Source organism: Orcinus orca, chromosome 3 (assembly GCF_937001465.1).
Source record: "Orcinus orca chromosome 3, mOrcOrc1.1, whole genome shotgun sequence".
Taxonomy (NCBI): Eukaryota; Metazoa; Chordata; class Mammalia; order Artiodactyla; family Delphinidae; genus Orcinus; species Orcinus orca.
In genome coordinates, this window is record NC_064561.1 from 133199274 (window position 1) to 133220386 (window position 21113).

General features: G+C 40.1%; 2 protein-coding genes across 5 annotated transcripts in view; one reads left to right on the forward strand and one right to left on the reverse strand.

Annotated features, from left to right (window-relative positions):
* Positions 1-7606, reverse strand: part of NLN (neurolysin) — a 99972-nt gene extending 92366 nt beyond the window's left edge. The window contains exon 1 of one of the 2 annotated variants that reach the window (XM_004270753.3): positions 7408-7606. In XM_004270753.3, coding sequence (XP_004270801.1) covers positions 7408-7448 — 41 coding nt within the window. In that variant the 5' untranslated portion in view covers positions 7449-7606. The remainder of the gene's footprint in view (positions 1-7407) is intronic. The other variant, XM_033429909.2, reaches the window with a different exon arrangement.
* A 56-nt stretch (positions 7607-7662) lies between these two features.
* Positions 7663-21113, forward strand: part of SGTB (small glutamine rich tetratricopeptide repeat co-chaperone beta) — a 46508-nt gene continuing 33057 nt past the window's right edge. For all 3 annotated transcript variants that reach the window (XM_004270752.3, XM_033429902.2, XM_049707944.1), the window contains exons 1-4: positions 7663-7926; positions 9068-9189; positions 18207-18310; positions 20920-20989. In XM_004270752.3, coding sequence (XP_004270800.1) covers positions 9090-9189; positions 18207-18310; positions 20920-20989 — 274 coding nt within the window. In that variant the 5' untranslated portion in view covers positions 7663-7926; positions 9068-9089. The remainder of the gene's footprint in view (positions 7927-9067; positions 9190-18206; positions 18311-20919; positions 20990-21113) is intronic.

A 21113-nucleotide genomic window follows, 5' to 3' on the forward strand; every position in this document is an offset into this window, starting at 1 on the left:
CTTCCCTTCAGTTTCTTTTGTGCAGTTATGGGAGTATAGTACTTATAGCACAGGGTCTAGATCTAGTAGAGCAGGAATGAGATGTGTTCCAGTATATGAATCCACCGTCATGGCTTTTTTGGGTTCTCCTGGGTACTTCTTCCACCAAGTAGGGCAAGCTGCATGTCATTACCTTCCTGGTCTGTACAACAAGTTAAGTATTTTGGCTTTTCTCAGGATTATACTCTGTTTAATGTCATGTGTTTCCCCAGTACCAAGTAACTCCCAGGTCATACAAGTCCAGAGAGTCTGGTTTCTCTGCCCTGGGCTGACCCCACACCCACTCATGAGAAGTTCACCTTTGTTAACTTCTCAGCTTGGTTGCTTCTGACCCAGTACTTCAGAAACTAGCACCTCTTTCAACTTCTTTCATATCCAGGTTGACAATGTAGAATGAGCTTTGCTATTAATGTATTAATGTATATTAATATACAGAGTATTCATTAATTAGACTATTACTCTACAGATCCACCAACTGGTCTGTAAGGCACCAAGTCACTATTTGAATGCCCTCAGTGGTGACAAGGGAATAGGACAAAGATCATGTCTTTTAACATATGGCTTCTCTTCTGCCTCATATCACCTAGTATATACTCAAAATTCCTATGAGTCTGTTGGTTAGGTTAGCTTCCTACTGCACTCTACTCTGTAATTTTTTATTACACGACTAGATCTAAATTAATACTTAGACATAAATTTCCTCTTGCAACTTTTTTTTTTTGCATAAAGAAATTCACAATGAGCTATTTCCTATAGGGTTAGAAATATTTACTTCCTACTAGAAGTTATACTGTCATTGTCAATATAAAAATGCCAAATCTAGGCCTATACTCCTTAGATATCAGGAATGAATGCTGAATTTTCAGTTATTACCGCTGATGACATCTTTTCATCCATCCAGTCACTACATATGGTTGTTAAGCAACTACTCTGGGAACAACACCATGCTAAAAGCTGGAGGTACAGACATGAACAACAACAAAAAAACAGGCTCCTGATCTCAGAAAACTTGTGAACTACTGTGGAAGACAAACACTATTAATAATAACGTGTATGCTACGGAATTACTTACAGTATTCAGAGGGATCAAATTTAGTAGGAGTCAGGCAAGTTGACCCTGAGGAAGTGCAAACTAAGCTGATATTAACAGCATCTATCCCAATCTGTTTTAGAGATATGTTTGATTACTTTCTGAGTCCTTAAACAGAGTAAGGGCATGAACCCTTGTGGACAGGGATAATTTGTCATGTCCACAGCTCCATTCTCAGAGTTAGCTCAGTGGCTGGCATAGGTAAAATACACTATAAATATGTACTTTTGAATGGAAATCAAATGAAACATATCTAGAATATATAAATAGTACTTAAATTCAATATAAAAAAATAAACAAGCAAATAAGAAAATGGGCAAAAGACACTAACAGGCATAAAATACAAATGGCATATAAACATAAAAACAGCTCAAACGCATTAGTAAACACAGCAATACATAAAAAACCAAGAGGTACCATTTTACAACCTTGGATTGGTAAAAGGCCTGACAACACCAAGAATTGCTAAGGATGGAGGATCAATGGCTACTCATGAAGGATATACGGCGAGAGGGAGTAAATTAGCATCACCACTTTGGAAAAGAATTGGACATCATTTGGTAAAGTTGAGAATGTACATATGTCCTACAAACCCAGCAATTTTTCTTAGGTCTTCCCCTTGCACATATGTATCAGGAGAAAATACAAGAATATTCATAGCAGTATTGCTTATAATAGCAAATAACTGGGAACAACCCACTGACAAGAAAATGGATAATAAATTTTGGAATGGTCACACAAGGAAAGACCTAACAACCGAAAAAATGAACCACAGCCATGTCAAACTAGTTCCATCATGTGAAACTAAACCATATATTGCTTAGGGAAACATGCATTTGTGATAACATTTTTTTTTTTTGGGGGGGGGTACGCGGGCCTCTCACTGTTGTGGCCTCTCCCGTTGCGGAGCACAGGCTCTGGACGTGCAGGCTCAGCGGCCATGGCTCACAGGCCCAGTTGCTCCGCGGCATGTGGGATCTTCCCGGACCGGGGCACGAACCCGTGTCCCCTGCATCGGCAGGCGGATTTTAAACCACTGCGCCACCAGGGAAGCCCTATAATAAGTTTTAAGTTGAATGACAAGTATTAGCTAGGCTGTGGAAAGGTAGGGGAAGAGAAGCATACTCCAAATAAGATATTAACATGTGTTAATTTAACGCCAGGAGATGAGGATATGAATTCTCTGGCTGAAACATTGAGTTAAGAGAAGCCGGGAGAGCTAAGTCATGGTCAGACTGTATAGGGCTTTATAAACCATATGAAAGAGTTTTGATTTTATCCTAAGATTCATGGCAATCAAAAGAAGAATTTTAAACTGGAGTGTGACACATCACATTTGCGTTTCATAAAGATCTCTGTTTTCATAAGGAAAGTATATTAGTAGGAAGCAAAAATTGAGGCTGAGACTGATGATAAAGATTTGGATTATAGCGGTGGTACCTCGAATAGAGAAAAGAGAAAGAATTTGAAGACTTGGGAGTTGACGGAAACGTTACAGAGAGAAGGCCAGGAACAGCTCCAAGGCTTCTGACTTGGGTAACTGGTGACATTCACTGAGACAGAGGACAATGGCAAAAGAGAGGATTTACAAGGGAATGCTGTATAGTTTAGAATAAGGTGGTGCTGAGATTAAACAATAACTTAACAGATGCTCAGTAAATATTTGTAAAATGAAAAAGTGACTGAATATGAGACCTCCAAAAAAGCTGTACAACTGGTAGTTGGAATCTACTATCATTCATCTCCTTCTTGTTTACATAAATAATTTGTGTTTCTTTATGCTGTGTCTTGCCAGAAAATTCCTATGAGGATGTGAAAGCTGTATAAATATATAATTTTCAGTGTTAGAATGATAAGATCTAACAATGTAGCCTTATAGTATACATGTCATGCTTTGTGGCAAGCAGCCGTCAACTGTTTCAGTCCCTACAACCCTGTCTACAATGTGAGGCAGAAAAAGAATTTTCTCTTGGTCTTGACAGCAAGTAAGATTAGGTATCAAAGATACCAGCTAAGTGTGTCTAAGAAATAAAGAGGGTGCCCTTTTGAACGCTAAGCAGGAGGTACAGATAATCTCAGAGTAGGTGGAAAAGGACAGGGTCTTCCAAAATAAGCTATGGTAAGTCAGAAATCCATATTTTGCAAGCTGGACTTTCTCTTATACTTACTGCAGTTTCTGTGTTGATTTCCTTTTTGTTTCACTTAATAAGAAGAAAAAGTCTTTCAAAAAAATGTCAGTCTTGGGGCTTCCCTGGTGGCGCAGTGGCTAAGAGTTCGCCTGCCGATGCAGGGGGCACGGCTTTGTGCCCCGGTCCGCGAAGATCCCGCATGCCGCGGAGCGGCTGAGCCCATGAGCCATGGCTGCTGAGCCTGCGCGTCCGGAGCCTGTGCTCCGCAGCGGGAGAGGCCACAACAGTAAGAGGCCCGCGTACGGCAAAAAAAAAAAAGGAATTCAAGAGAAATCCGAGAAATTGGGTGATTTAATTAAGGTCACAAGGTTAGTTGAACAGCAAGTACAATTCAATCTTCAGATCCCCAGTCTACTTATTCCCAAGAAATTGGCTAAATACCCTCATCAATGATCCTGGCTGCAAAGCTGGATTTGGGAAACGAGTATACAGCAACTATAACAACAGGAAAACCCAAGAGAAATCATAAGCCAGTTGAGTAAAAACCTAGTTATTCATATAACACTAAAATGAATTCCCAAGTGTCAAAGGAAACAGGAAATCAGGAGTAGAGGGCCTTCCATGTGGTCGGTCAAGTACTGACTCCTTTAGGAAGATACAGATTTTGAAACATAGATTCTGCGATTAAGTCACTCACAAGAACCATGGGTGGATGACTACTACTACTGTAGAGTATGTTGATTAACTGCAATATATGCCCTTAAGTAACAAAACAGTTAATATATTTATGGTAGATTGCTAGCTTCTAAAAAAGTAATAATTGTACGGCTTTTTACATTTATTTTCTTCCATGCATAAACAAAGAATATGCATAACACATACCAGTGGTTCTCAAAATGTGGTCTGCAATCCTATGGGGAGTGGTTCTTGAGACCATTTCAAGGAGTATGTGAGGTTGAAAGTATTTCATAAAAATACTAAGACATTATTTACCTTTTTCACTTGGTTGACGTCTGCACTGATGGTGAAAAGCAATGGTAAGATAAAACTGTTGGCACCTTAGAACAAATCAAGGCAATGACACCAAACTGTCCTAGTAGTCATTATATTCTTCACTGTCACTCCCTCATGCTAAAAATAATGTAAATTCCACTTTAGAATGTCCTTGATGAGACAGTAAAAATTATTAATTTTATTAAATCTCAATCATTAAATATATGTGTGGTAAAGTAGGCATAAAGTACACCGGCTGAATACCTGAGTACAATGGTTGTCCAGAGAATTTGGTTGTGCAAATTAAAAGCACTTGTGCAATTGACTGAACTGTGAACTGAAATAGCTGCTTTTCTCATGGAACACCATTTATACTTGAAAAAATGACTGACAGACAAACCATGGTTACTCAGACTTAAGTGTTTTGCAGAAATCCTCTCAAAAATGTAACATAGTAAGGCTGTCACTTCAAGGAAAACAACTGATAGTATTTGTTACCGATGATAAAATTTCAGCTTTCAAATGAAAATTAGAATTTTGAAAAAGTGTGTCTGCCACCATGAGCTTGCCAGCTTTCTAGTATTTGAAGACTTTTATGATGGGATGATGATATTAAGGAATATGATTATTTGATAATGTAAAATATGTCAACATTAGGAAGCTATGTATAACACAGTGAGCCACTATTTTCCAAATGAATAGTGTTTGATATTACAAAATCATGCATAGGTAAGAGACTCATTGCAAGTGTAAAACAGACCCATGGATTTTAACATAACAGTAAGAAAAAGTACGTTGATAGTTTCATATTTCACACTGCAACCATTCTTATAAAAACTACACCTTGTCAAACTTTGATGTGATATCAAAGAACACCCATGATTATCTAAAATGTCTATTAAAATTAAAATACTTTTCTTTTCCAACTACATATGACAGGTGGGATTTTCTTCATCTTCTTAAACCAAAACGAACCAGTGCAACAGAATAAACGTGTTAGCAGATGTAAGAATCCAGCTACCTTCTATTAAGTCATATATTTGTTTTGCAAAAACGCAAAACAATGCCACTCCTAGGATGGTTCTTATTTAAAAATAAAATAAATAAAACAAGTGTTGATGAAGATGTGGAAAAACTGGAACTCTTGTTCTTTGCCAATAGCTGCCAATACAACTGCTGTGGAAAACAGTAAGGTGGTTCCTCAAAAATTAAACAAAGAATTATCCTGTGATCTAGTAATCCCCCTTCTAGGTACCTATCCCAGAGAATTGAAATTAGAGACTTAAACAGAAATGTGCATGCCAATGATCATAGCAGCATTACTCAAAGTAGCCAAAAGGTGGAAACAACCCAAAGTCCATGGATGAATGAGCGGACAAATAAAATGTGGTATATCCATACAACAGAATACGACTCAGCCTTAAAAAAGAAGGAAATTCTGACACATGCTACAACACGGATGAAGCTTAAAGACATTATGCTAAGTGAAATAAGCCAGTCTCAGAAGAACAGATATTGTAAGATTCCCCTCGTATCAAGTACCTAAAATAGTCGAATTCAAAGAGACAGAAAGAATAGTGGTTACCAGGTACTGGAAGAGGGGATAATGAGGAGTTTCAGTTTGGGATGATGAAAAAGTTCTGGAGATGGATAGTGGTAATGATTACATAACAATGTGAATGTACTTAATGCCACTGAATTGTGCACTTAAAATGATTAAAACGGTAAATTTTATGTATATTTTACCACAATTAAAAATAAAAACCCAAAGGAAAAAAATCCATAATACCATCTTCTCACTGACTGTTTTGGAGATGTTTTGTAAAATAGTTATTTTTTGTTCAAAATGTTATTTATGCATGTAATGAATTTATTACTGTTTTAAAAATAAACTAATAAATACTTAAAAAATCTCCCTGGTTTCATTTCTAATATGGTAAATAAGGAAAGATATAACCCACATAAACAGAAGCTCTTAGGTCCTCAGTAATTTTTGAGTGGTAAAGAGGTCCTGAGACTAAAAAGTTTGAGAACTACTGTCAAATATGAAATTTATTCTCTCTTCTCACACCTGCGTTATAGGAAGGTATATATTTCTTCATTTGTTGGTATAGCTTCATTTGAGAGCTATACCACTTGCAGCCTGAACACTAAAAGGACAGTCTGAAATATGGTCAAAATCATCACACTAACTCTTTATGATCACTACTGTCCCCAGATGCGCCAAAACGGTAAGGACTGAGTAGCCTAAAGCTCCACACAGATGAGTGGCAACGTACAACAGAAAACTGTTAAAAAGCTTACAGGCTGATTGCTAGGTTCTAAAGGTTTTATAAGGATCTAGCAAGAAACACATATTTCCCTTTTTCTGTTGGTTCTTCATTCAGATTTTCAGTTCAAAGCTAGATTTGGGAATGCGGGTGGTAGTGGCATTGTTTCTGAAAACCATTCCATCCAGCGCATCCGTGCAAAGAATTTAATTCTCTCACCATGTTGCTACTGGTCTATGGCACAGGGGTGTGGCGAGGGCGCTAAGGAAGCAGTCCAAAACAGCAGCTGGGGCTGCACCAAACCGTGTCCAAGCAATCATTTCCTCCATTTGGGGCCAAGTCAATTAGCCCCGGCCAGAGGCCAAATGTTTTATGGGAAGTAAATAAAAAGGAAATTAGAAAGCATGGACGGAAATAAGCAGCAAAACCATAGCGGCTGCATCTTGTACGAGTGTTAAACGATGTGTATGTTAACGATGTGCATGAGGGGTAAATGAGAATTGTTATTCGAGTCTACAGCTGCCGGCACTGTTAACGACAGGTCTGCAGTTCTGGATGGGGACGAAAGTCAAATGATTTTCTTATCCCGACCATCTTTCTGCATTCGTTTTGGGCTGGGCCTGGGACCAGTCTCACTGCTTGCAGCTGAGGCAGTCCCAAACAAAGGGGAATGGACGCCCTCTCAAGGGAGCGGATGAAGAAAAGGTGGCCCCAAGTTCCCGCGCCAGGTGTCCCTCGGGGTAGACCATGCGGACTGTGGGAACGGAGGGTTCCAGGAGCGTCGGAGGGGTGCTGTTTGGAAAGGCTGGGCGGAGGCGCCTGGCAGTGACGGGGCGGAAGACCCCGCTCTGCCCAAGGTCAAGGTTAACACGCGCACGGGAGGTACCTGTGGAGGCTTCGCACAGCCGAAAAGCACTGGGCTATCATGGGAACGCCGAAAGGCGACGGCGGCTGAGGGAGCGCTGTCCTCCGGTTTGGGGGTGAGGGATTCGGGACGCCGGGAAGCCGCACGGCGGCCTAGCAGAACAGACAAGAGCGGCGGCGGCGGCAAGCTCCTCCTGAACCCTCCCACGTGCGTCAGCCCCAAGCCTGCGCCCACTTCAGCCCCGCCCCGGCCCCGCCCCGGCCTGCGCCCGGCCCCGCCCCGCCCCGCGCCCGCTCCGCGTCCCGCCCTGTGCGTCTTGCACCGCCCCGGGGGCGGTTCTGGCGAGGCTCCTCAGCTGGGTTGAAGCGCACAGCTGGGTGGGCTAAGGGGCGGCGGCGGTCTGGGAGCTGGGGAAGTTTGGGCCATCGCTCGCAGTGCTGCGCTTCGAAGCCAGGCTCAAGCCCGGAGAATCAGCGGGGCGGCGGACCGACTTACCGACGCCCTCGGGCCCGCTGCCACCGTCTCGCGTCCTCTTCCCTGGTAAGGGGCTTCTGTATGGGAGGGGTTCGTCTCCCGCCGCCCCAGACCGGGCCTGCACCGCGCACCCGCAGCAAACCCCGTCAGGGCCAAGGCGAGGCCTGGGTACCGAAGGGAGGGAGATGGAGGTCGATGTGCTCTGGGGAGAGGAAGGGGGAGAAGCCCGGAGGAGGTTGCCCTTCTCCATTTCCCCTCGCACCCCCGCTCCCCTCCCCCCCCACCAGTCTTTTTTCACCCTTCTGCCCTGGGGCCTTATTTAGTACTTGCAACCCCATGGCCTATTGGCTGGGCTCGCTTTTAAAATAAGCACACAAATAATAAACGTCCTAGTGGTGGGTACCACACCCTGGCTTTGAATTAGGGAACCTGGGGAGCAGATGGATGATTCGATTTATTGGAAATAAGCCATTAATGCATGATGGCCCTGCGCCACTGTTTGGATGCGATAGTATTCCATGTGAATGAACATGACCCAGAGCTTCCAGTTTGTCCACGAGAGCACAGCTACTGCAGAGAGCATTGGTCGGTTTGTAGTATCCATCGACTTAGGCAATGATTTTCTGACATGTCTTGATTAAATAGAAATGCCATTTTTATTAAAAATGACACCCAATGGCTGAACAACCTTTCCCTAATATATTTTCTCATCACATAACTGTCTCCACCTACAAAAGTAGGTGGAGTGTAAATTGTGCATACATTTGAAAAAAATCTCATGAAACAGAGGAAAATACTCAGCGTGGATCAGCTTCTGAGTCAGCAGTATGAAATCTCCCTCAACTTAGTACTAAAGCCTTTTGGGGACTTCTATATCTGCATCTATACCCCTGTCCTTTTCTGGATCTGTACCATATAAACTGTTAAGATACAGTGAACTATTCAGTGAGAATTTAAGCTATGTTGTACATGTTTTGAGAAAGATTTTACTTTTGCAAGTTTTAACATAACCTAATATTACTGGGTGTAAATGAAAATGTCATACATTAGCATATCTATACTTTGTGCTCTCTTGACTCTTTAAAAAGAAAGAAGTGAAGATAATACAGACTTTTTACTTTTAATGTAATTTATGACCCTTGTGATTTATAATCTTCACTGATTCTTTAAAATTACTTATTTCAGTGTTTTCCTTTTTCTTATCAAGGAAAAGTGTTTAAACTTTAAAAATGTCATCCATCAAGCACCTAGTTTATGCAGTTATTCGTTTCTTACGGGAACAAAGTCAGATGGATGCTTATACTTCAGATGAGCAAGAGAGTTTGGAAGGTAGGTACCTGTTCTCTATGTTCATTTGTGTTATAATTATAAATAAAGACTAAAATAGCTATAAGCTATTTTTGTTGTATCAAAATCAGAACATTTTGTAGATTTTTCAAGGAGAGAGACCTTACAATAAGGTTATGGTGTTTTCATTCTCTGAGGCTTGTTTTGTGTTTTACAATTAACAACAAGAGGACTATTGTTTTTTATTTATTTAAAAAATTATTTTATTTTATTTATTTTTGGCTGCATTGGGTCTTGGTTGCTGCACGTGGGCCTTTGGCGAGTGGGGGCTACTCTTCGTTGCAGTGCGCTGGCTTCTCATTGCGGTGGCTTCTTTTGTTGTGGAGCATGGGCACTAGGGCACGCAGGCTTCAGTAGTTTTGGCTCGTGGGCTCAGTAGTCGTGGCTTGCGGGCTCCAGAGCACAGGCTCAGCAGTTGTGGCGCACGGGCTTAGTTGCTCCGTCACATGTGGGATCTTCCCAGACCAGGGTTTGAACCCGTTTCCCCTGCATTGGCAGGTGGATTCTTAACCACTGCGCCACCAGGGAAGCCCAACTATTGTTTATTTATTGAACAACTATTATGTGTCAGAACTATGCTATTCATATTGTAGGGAAATTTTTCTCCACAGTAACTGTTAAGTTAGTTATTATCCACATTCAACAGATAAGTAAATGAAAGCAGATAAAGTAATATAACACAGCTAATATGTGACAAAGCTGAGATTTAAATCCTGGTTCTTCCTTTGAAGATCTTGTTGTCTTTTCCTAATAGGAAAGCATCCAGTTTAGAGTCAATATACGAAAACACCTTGGTCATCATAAAAGCACTATGCAAGTCTAATAATTATATCACTATTAAGCTCTGATAACTTCCTCTTGGAGGACTTGAAATAAGAGGATTTTACCCTTATCTATGTTAGCTTTAAATATTAGATTCAGTAATCTGTAAAGTTGAGCAGGACTTGGATGATAGCATTGCATGTTTCCTTGACACCATCTTTTCTGCTTCATGTTTATGCATTAGAAAATTTAAATTCAGTATAGCCATAACAAGATAGAATTCTGCAGCTGGGCTTGTGGAGGTTCAATGAGCCCAGCTTCCTTGTGGCCTAAAGATTTAATTATTGCAATGAGACAGTACATTTGAGAGAATTTAATAAAAGTACAATTTGAATTGCCCATCTCGAGCTGTTTCTTGTCTAAAGGGGACACATCTATTAATTTCAACAAGTACTTCCCTTGTGAATATGCTTTTAGGAAGTTGGGATGAAAATTGGGCATTTGCTCTAAATCTGCTTGCAATCTGGTGAGATTATCTTTCCAGGTGGCAGTGAGAGGAGCTGGTGACACACAGTTGGAGATTGCAATCAGTCCATTAGGGTCTTTTTGTCCTCCTCGATGGTTAGACTATGTGAAGATAAAGGCGGTTAGACTATGTGAAGATAAAGGCGACTGGTTATCTAAGGAAAATGTTGTTTATGGTGCTCTGTAGCAAACAGATAAATGGAATCATTTAATAAAAGATGTTTTTTTCCTCATCAAAGGCAGTATAATACTTTTAAGGGCCAGAAAGAAAATTGAGAGTTTTTTAAAAACCAAGATGTTGTGTCCTATTTTTAGGATGGTATTTGGCCAAAACTATGTGCCTTCAGTTGTGTGTTATATATGGCATTCAGAAGTGGTGCCAATTGTTTTTGACCAGCCCCTATTTTTGACTCTCTGAGTCTAATTTAATTGAACATGAAATCATGTGGAAATGTCTGCCCACCTTCTAGACATTTAAAAAAGCCCTAGGAGGACTTCCCTGGTGGCGCAGTGGTTAAGAATCTGCCTACCAGTGCAGGGGACACAGGTTCGAGCCCTGGTCCAGGAAGATCCCACATGCCGAGGAGCAGCTAAGCCTGTGTGCCACAACTACTGAGCCTGCACTCTAGAGCCTGCGTGCCACAACTACTGAGCCCATGTGCCACAACTACTGAAGCCCGCATGCCCTAGTGCCCGTACTCCGCAACAAGAGAAGCTACTGCAACGAGAAGCCTGTGCACCGCAAGGAAGACTAGCCCCCGCTCGTTGCAACTAGAGAAAGCCTGCGTGCAGCAGTGAAGATCCAACGCAGCCAAAAGTAAATAAATAAATAATAAATAAAATAAAAAAGCCCTAGGAGAGGAGCCTAAGTTCTCATACCAGCTTTACCACTACAGTGAAGCTGATGTATTATCAGCTTTGAGCCTTGTCATCAGGTTATGTCACTCACTCCTAATTATTGTCATCTGCTGACATCTGCTTCATGTTTTGACTATCGTGGCTCCTGCGCACTGTCTCTCTGGCAGTACTCCTATCTTAATTCTTGGCAGTTGTAATACATTCATACCTGATTCTTCCAGTTCTCTCCCACTTGGTTTCTTGACCTTCTGTACTCCAGTGATCTCAACCACTTTCACTTGCTTGGTCATACCCTAGACCAGTGTTTCTCAATTTGGGGCGATTTTGTATTATCTGGAGGTATTTTGGTTGTTACGACTGGGGGGCTGGTATTATTGACATCTAGTTGGTAGAGGCCGTGGATGCTGCTAAAGATACTACAAATGCTCAGGACAGTCCTGAACAGTAAAGAATTGTCTAGTCCAAAATGTCAGTAGTTGCTGAGGTTGAGAAACTCTTCCCTAGACCTTGTTATTGTTATCCTCCCTAATCTCTATCTTAAACATTTCACTTCTGCTGCCTGTCTTTCCAGCTCACTCCCTATAGAATCCCTACCCCAACAATTCTTTGACCTACCAATACCTCCAAGCTATTGATCCCTTACCTTTTCACACCCCTATTCTTACCCAGCTTAAATTCCATTGTTGATCATTATAATCATTCTGGTGTATATGGCTCCCTTTCTTGTAAAACCCAGCCTTGTTTGAATCCAGCTCTCCACCTACTCTATGCCCATATCCATGTGACTTTGTATAGATGGAATGAAACACTCAGCTTTACTGACTAGTCCCACTTTGAGTTCATGATCGTGAGCCTCAAGTGGACCTTTAATGCTGCCCTCTGTTCCAAGTTCATTCATATTTTTGCTCTCTAGATGAGCACTTTAACACTTTCTCATGCCTTCTCAAAACCCCAAACCTCCTCCCCCGTACTCACTTTTTGTTAATGACCTTGGTTCTTACTCCATCAAGAAAATTGAAGTAATAAGAAAACAACTTCCACAGACTCTCTCTGCCCCATCTACCCACCTACCAGCATCTGTACTCACATACTCTGCCTGTCTGCCTGTCTAACTATTACCATATACTATGGATTAAATATTTGTGTCCTCCCAAAATTCGTATGTTGAAACCTGATGCCCAGTGTGATGGTATTAAGAGGTGGGGTCCTCATGACTGGGATTAGTGCCCTTATGAAAGAGACCCCAGAGAGCTCCCTGACTCTTTCTACCATGTGAGGACACAACAAGAAGGTGCTGTCTGTGAACCAGAAAGCAGGTCCTTACCAGATGTTGAGTCTGCTGGCACCTTGATCTTGCACTTCCCAGTCTCCAGAACTATCAGCCACCCAGTCTATGGTATTCTGTCATAGAAGCCCAGGCTAAGATACCATAGATGAACTATCCATTGTCCTTTCTAACTGAAACCCCTCTACTCGCAGACTGGATTCTATCCTGTCTCACCTACTCCAGGCTCTCACTCTAGTTATTTTACCCTCCTTGTCTTACATGAGCAAATTTTCAATCTCTTCTAGATCATTTCCATCAGAATATAAACTTTCTCCCTTCTTAAAAATTCAAAAACAACAATTAATTACTCTTGCCATACTACTACCTACCCCTCCCCCCACTGAAATATTGCCTGCTTTTTTTGTCTCTTGCTGGAAAGCTCTTTGAAAGAATTGTCTGTACTTGCTTTCTGCAATTCCTCTCCTGTCCTTCCTTCCTTCCTAATATTTATTTATTTATTTATTTTTGGCTGCGTCGTGTCTTAGTTGCAGCATGCGGGATCTTTTGTTGTGGCGTGTGGGCTCTTCGTTGTGGCTCGCAGGCTTTTCTCTAGTTGTGGCATGTGGGCTCCAGAGCTCGTGGCGCATGGGCTCAGTAGTTGCGGTGCGTAGGCTTAGTTGCCCTGTGGCATGTGGGATCTTAGTTCCCCAACCAGGGATCGAGCCCGCATCCCCTGCATTGGAAGGCAGATTCTTAACCACTGGACCACCAAGGGAAGTCCCATCTCCTACTCTTTCTTAAGCACTCCAGATAGGCCTTTGCCTCCATCTCTCCACTCATACTGTTCTCATCAAGGTCATCAGCAATTTCTGTCTTAGGTAGTTCAATGGTCAGTTTTCAGTCTTCATCTGATTTATTAGCTGCCTCTGATAAAGCTCCACCCATATACTTTATTTATTTATTTATTTATTTATTCACTTGGCTTCCAGGATACCTCATGCTCTCTTGGTTTTCTTCTAATCTCATTGTTTGCTCTTTCTCTGTTTCCTTTGCTTGTTCCTCTTGTTTTCCCTCACCTGGAATATCCAGGGTCCAGTACTTGATCTTCTTCTCTTCATTATCTGCATTCACTTTTTTGATGATACAGTTAAGCTTCTTGGCCTTAAATGTTCTTTTTTATATGCTGATATCTCTCAAATGTATATGCTGATATCTCAAATGTATACTCTCAGGTCAGACCTTTCTTCTGAACTCCAGGCTTCTATATCTAACTGCCTACTAGCTATCTCCACTTATATGTCTAACAGGCACCTCAAGTTGAACATTTCCAAGACTGAACTCCTGATCCTCCCACCCAAAATCTGTTCTATTCCACAACTTCCCCAACTCAGTTGATGACAACTCCATCTTTTCAGTTGCTCTGGCCAAAAGTTTTGTTATCATTCTGGACTCTTGTCTTTCTCTTAGACTCTGCATCTAACTGTTCAATAAATCTTGTTGGCTGTGACTTCAAAGGATATCTTGACTTTTTCCCACTTCCACTGATATTACCCCTGGATAGAACTAAGTATTTATTTTACTGTGATGACCTCTAACTGGTCTCTCTGCTTCTATAATTGCTGCTTCATTGACTTTTCTAAATGCAGCAACCAGTGATCCTTTAAAACAAACTGTGTCAGATTCCATCATTTTTCCACTCAAAATCTTGCAGTGACTCTTCATGTTACTCAGTCATTGTTTAAAGGATCTATATAATTTGGACTTCTGTGATGTGTTGTTCACAGACTCCTCCTCTTTCTCATTTGACTTTAGTCAAATTAGCTTCCTCACTCTGAATGCATCAAATGAAATGCACCAAATGCTCTTTCCTAAAGGCTTTTGCTCCAGTTCTTTTCTCTGCCTGGAATGTTCTTCCCCCAGATAACGGTAATATCCCCATCTCCTTCAAGTCCTCTTTTCTGAATGAGGCCTTCCCTGAGCATGCCATTAAATCTGCAGCCTGCGTCCCTGCTCTGCTCCCCACGCTCCCATCCTCTTCACCCTGTTCTACTTTGTATAGTATATTGTTTACAGTCTGCCTCTCCATCCCCCACTGCAATGGCAGCCCCAAGCAGTCAGGAATCTTTTCTGTTTTATTCACTGTTATATACAAAGCTCCTAGAAAAGTGCCTGACACATGATAGGTGCTCAAAAAATATTTGTTCAATTGAATTGATGAATTGAATCAAGTGATCCTGGGCATCTCACTCATTTGGTCTGTATCTTAATTTCTAAGTCTGTTAGGTGGAGATCTCTGCCCCCTCTATCTAATAGATTTGTCAGGACAATTAGATTTGTCAAGAATTAGTGATGGCAGGTAATATAGCATATGGAAGCTTTAGTATAAAGTGCTATATAGATGGGATATGGTATTATTGAGAATTCTTCGCTTGTCCCTCTCCTTATCAGTATCGGACTATTATTGTTTGGTGTTAAAGTGGAGCAAAATTGTATATAGAATTTCTTTAGATTTTTATGATTTATTCCTGAGTATAACCTTCTGAAAGGAGGATCACATATAATAATCCCTGTTTCATAAATGAAAATCTTGAGGTAAAAGTAAGATAAATTATTGCACCCAGGTTATTCGATTTTTTTTCTAGATTAATAATGATAATGAGAGTCCTGAGTTCCAAGGCTGCGGTGGGTTTTTTCACTAAACCATTTATCTCTCTAAATATGTGTTAGTGTTGAACACTAAACATTTTGGCAGCAAGTTTATGTATCAAAACAATTGTGTTTACTTAATGTGGAATCTAAAATAGTCAAACGCATAGAAGCACAGAGCAGAATGGTGGTTGGCAGGGGCTGGGGTAAGAGGAAATGGGGAGGTAATGGTCAAAGGGTACAGAGTTTCAGTTATGCAAAATAAATAAGTTCTAGAGACCTACTGTTCAGCACAGTGCCTATAGCTAACTGGATTGTATACTGAAAATCTAGTAAGAGGGTAGATCTTACGTTAAGTGTTCTTAACACACACACACACACACACCCCCCCTAATAAAGGGGACAAGAGGAAATGTTGGGAAGTGATGGGTATGTATATGTCTGTGGCCTTGGTGGTGGTGACGGTTTCACGGGTGTATACTTATCCCCAAGCTTGCTGAGTTGTGTCCATTAAATATGTGCCGCTTCTTACATGTCAATCATACTTCAGTAAAGTGATTTTAAAACAAACGAACAATTGTGTTTAAAAAAAACCCAAAGAGCCACCTCCTTTAGTAATACTTGATTGTGTCTAGAATGTGCCAGATCTGTGTTCTAAGGTTAGTGGCAGCAGAGGTAAAGGAGCTGGACTGGATTGCCTCAACAAGTTAGAGTGTAAAAATCTCTCATATTTTTATGTGGACTTTTCCCCTGTCAGTGTGATGTTCCATACTCTGATTCTGGTTAAGGCCTCGGTTGGGTTCTATCCACCTTTCACAAGGCTGTGAATTAATGTTTTGGGGGGAATAAGTGCTCTCTTCTGCAGATTTTATTGTTTCTATTTCCTCTGAAATTAAACTGTTACTTCCACTGTAAACAAAGACGTAGATTAAATTTATTGAGCATCTATTATTTGCCAGGCTGTGTTAAAGTCAAAAGATAAGTAAAATGTAGGTGTTATCGTCAAGGAGACAGTCTAATATGGGAGACCGATGTTTTAAGTGCATATAATGTAGTATGTGTGATAAGTACGATACTAGAAACATGTACCAGCTAGATACATGGCACAGTAAATGACCAATATGATAAGGAAAGAAAGATGCCGATCAAAAAGAAATTTATACATATACATACATGTATTATTATTAATAATAATTGATTTTTAATTAATTGTCTTCATGGCAATGAGAGTCTATTTTCTTATGGCCCAGTGTGTTTAGTAAAAGTACAACTGAAGTAAAAGAACAACTACTTAGCAAGGATAGAAAGGGAGAGAATGAGGGTTGGGTAAACAGTGCATTATTTTCTTTCTAAAAGACACTTTGACTTTTGGTAGTTGGTAACTCAGTTTGTTATTCAGTCCCTTTTCTAAGGAGAATTGATCTGTGGATAGTGACAGTAATAGTGTTTCTTTTATGATAGAGGTAATTTTCTCAGGACCATAATGTGTCTTTTAAAACTCATACACAAATGTAATTGGATCTATAATAAGTCAGAGTAAGACAGATACCCTATGATCTCTCTTATATGTAGAATCTAAAAAATAAATAATAATAATAATAAAAACCCAAGCTCATAGATACAGAGAACAGATTGGTGGTTGCCAGAGACAGGGAGTGGGGAATGGGAGAATGTGTGACCTGTTTTTAATTTTTGTTTTTGGTTTAAACAAACTGAATTTAAAAAAAAAAGTCATACACAAATGTAAGTGAATCTATTCCACACTGTCTAGAAGTACGCTGGACACTTTGGCTACATCCCCATCTTGTTGAGCCAGAAGAGAATTCTTGTTCAAAGGAGCGCACTCTCAGGATAAGAATCTGCCTCCATTCCCCTCAGTGAGGACTTGTAAAAAGGGCAGGATATGCTTTCTTCACTGTTTTTGCCCTAGTTTAGGCTCCTTGTTTGTTTAGGTCATTGATGTAGGAACCCATAAATGGGTTCCTGCTTTTTTGCTTCCATTTTCTCCCTCAGCTTCCCTCTCTAATTCATTCTCAGCATTCTTACTAGACTATACTTAACTAGTATTTTAGTTCTAAACACAAATCCAGTTATGTTGTTCTCCTTCACTAAAATCATTAATGGCTCTCCATTTGCCCATAGCATCAAATCCATGTCCTTTAAAAATATTATTGAAGGTGCCTTGTCATCCAGCGACAGACTTTGTTCTAGCATAATCGCCCACCATATCTTTCCACCCAGTCTGTACCCTAGCCATACTGGTTATCTTGTCATACATCAATGTAGAGGAGGCACCTGTCAACATTTAACATGCCATGTACTTTACTTACTGTGTTTGTCTGCCTCCTTCTATTAAGGGTGAGCTTCAGCACGTGGATCGTGATTTTTGTGTTAGGTTAACTGTTGTATCTCTACCACCTTACAACAGCACCTTTCACATAGTAGGTGCTTGGTAAATTTGCATGCCTGAATGAATTTTTAAAAGCCAAACTATTTTAACATAAGTAAGTACACCAGGATTAATATTTAGTGTTTCCTATGTGCCAAAGACTGTTTCTCTTACTATTTTTAATCAGGTTGAGAATTCTGTTTCTCACATTAAAAAAGATAATTTTTAAAGTTTTATTCAAGATACTGGTAATGGGGAATATGTTGTTAATGACCTGCTTTAAAAAGAATATGATGTAATACATATACTGAGAAATTATATTCTAGGTAACATTTTTCTTTTAAGTGAGGAATAAGAAACTAAGTTGTCTTCCCTCAATAGCTGGTCTATAAACAGAAATCTTTATGCAGATGAACCATTTAGTTTTCCATATGTTCTGTGATCAAAATGCTGAATTACCACAGATTGCAGAGTGCAGATTTCTACCAGAAAAAAAGGTTGTTTCTTTTTTTAGGTTGCTAATTTTTTTTCACTATTAAAATTTATTTCAAGTTGCAATTCAGTGCTTGGAGACAGTTTTTAAAATCAGCGCAGAAGATACACATCTAGCAGTTTCACAGCCTTTGACAGAAATGTTCACAAATTCCTTCTGTAAGGTAAGCTGTCTTTGTTTTCTCATTAGTATCTCATTTTCTAAGTATGACTGCAGTATTATGTTGGATTGTTAATATTTGAGGGGCCAGGCTTTAAGGAACTAACTTCTTCCTGGGTATAAGATAGTTGGTCCACATGGATGATTTGGGACCTAAAATATAACTTTTAATGTGCTTTAGATTTTCATATTAGTAACTCTTCTCATCCTCTCACCTTCTTTTATATTTCATGATATATCGTAGTTGACTTCTTAAGTCCTTTACAGTATCCGGGTGTTTTTAGATTTCTGACATCTGAATTGATATTCCCCGAAAACATGAAATACAAGTTAAAAGTAAAAGTCTTAATGTTTAGGAAGAAACCATATAGAAGAGGAATCATCAGGAATTGCATCATCATTTTGAAGCAGATTTTATCAAATTTGGCCATTGATGGGGCTCTTTAAACAGGGAAAGGTTCAGGGTCAGTGTGCAAAACCAAGACTGAAATCCAAGTGTTCTGATCTCTGCTCCCTAGGACTGTTTACATGGTCTCTGGTTTCTGGCCTTTTCAGGAAATATGGACTATAAGATTGAAAAATCTTAAGGCTAGTGAGTTTAGGGCCACAGGGGGTCTGCCCAGGTGGTTTTTTCATTACATTTTGGTGCCACGTGAACCTCTTTTATTATTCTAACTCTGTATTCAAGCTTCAGTACAGAATGAGGAACTCAGGAGAGGAGCTGAAACATGCAGGGTATACTTCAACTTGGCAGGGACATGGCTGAGAATACTGCACAGACTGTTTTTAGAATTTGTTGGGAAGAGGTTCTTAGAGTTGCAATGAAAATGGTAATTTGGCAGTAAACTGCTCCCTCTTTCTATACTTGGAAAAAGGATAATACAGTTATACATTAATTCATCAAACAGATGAATTCTAATTATCTGACAAGATGCAAGGAGATAGTGGAATGTCTCCGTGGTCCTTTTGTTTTCTTTGGTTTCTGTGGTTCTTTCATTTTCTGAGCATGTGGCATCCTTAGGGAGCCCTATTTCAGAGGCTGGACATGGCTATGGCAGAAGACGACCTTCTTTACTCTGAGATGCCCGAGAGGCTTGTGGGTGAGACGGCACTTGGATTTGCTCACTCTTTAGCTCCTGTTATCATTGACTAGTACTGAAGAGATCAATACTTCTTTTTTTCCTCCTAGGAAGCTCAGATTGATTGAATAGAGCTCTTTTTTTTCTTCTTCTATTTCTCTCTGATTGTACTTAATTGTAAAAATTTGTTGCTTACTATTTTAAAAATATAGTTTCTTAAAACTGGCTCCAGAGCTTCCCTGGTGGTGCAGTGGTTCAGTGTCCGCCTGCCGATGCAGGGGACACAGGTTCATGTCCTGGTCCGGGAAGATTCCCACATGCTGCGGAGCGGCTAGGCCCATGAGCCATGGCCGCTGAGCCTGCGCGTCCGGAGCCTGTGCTCCGCAACAGAGAGAGAGGCCACAACAGTGAGAGGCCCGCGTACCGCAAAAAAAAAATAAATAAATATGGTACATAGGTATATTGACTACAAATTATACTTTTTTGAAAATTATAAACATTTATGAACTTCGGAGTCAAGTTTAACAACAACACAATTTAAAAAGAATCTTCAAAAAATGGAAAAATACACTGTTTCCAGTGCCACTCAAGACATTTCTAAATTTTCATTTAGTTTTCATAAGCACTTTGGTTTGAACCTTATTGAAAAAGAGGTTTGAGGATGATAGTAGGTGCTAAAAACAGGAATCTTATACTGCTTATTATTATTATTATTATTATTTTTTGCTTTACGCGGGCCTCTCACTGTTGTGGCCTCTCCCGTTGCGGAGCACAGGCTCCAGACACGCAGGCTCAGCGGTGATGGCTCACGGGCCCAGCTGCTCCGCGGCATGTGGGATCTTCCTGGACTGGGGCATGAACCTGTGTCCCCTGCATTGGCAGGCAGACTGTGAACCACTGCGCCACCAGGGAAGCCCATGCTTATTATCTTAATGAGGAAATAAATCTATGACCATTATTTTAAAAACTTTGGACAATATGAAAGGATATAAAGAAGAGACTGAAAATCCTACTTCCAAATATTCCTACTGTTAACCTTTTGTGTATACCTATCCAGTCTTTGATTTTCAGCCTGTGTGCATGTGAATGTATGTGCATATATTTAAACAATAAGATCATATTATAAATGCTTTTTTTGGTACCTGTGGATTTGACTTTCTCATAGGATATTAACATTATGTTTCAAAATTTTCACTAAACAATCCTTTGAGCATAATTCTATTACTACTCTTTGTATACTGATTCTGTTTTTGTTTATGAAGTAGGATTTCTAGATACAGTGAAAGCAAGTAAAAAAAATTGATTCACAGTTGCCCGTTTTTTTCTAGAAAAAATTCCACATATTTGTTTTTCTAATAAAAGTATGTTGGGGGACTTTTTCCCTATTTCTTGCAGACAGTGTTATTTAGATGTTAGATGTCATGACATAGATTTACAGATGATGTACTAAATAATTATTACTTTAATTTATAGTTCTCTGGGATGACTCTTTATGTAGCTAAATGGAAGTACATTGTATTTTATTTAATTTCAGAATGACATTCTGCCTCTCTCAAACTCAGTGCCTGAAGATGTGGGAAAAGCTGACCAATTAAAAGATGAAGGTGAATATTTCATAGAAAAATTACTTAGTAAAGCTTTCTGAAACTCTAGGGAAAGTGACTCTGTCACCCAATAAGATTCTGGTTTGTACTGCCAAGACGGGGTTGTCGTAAGTCCTTGTGGCAT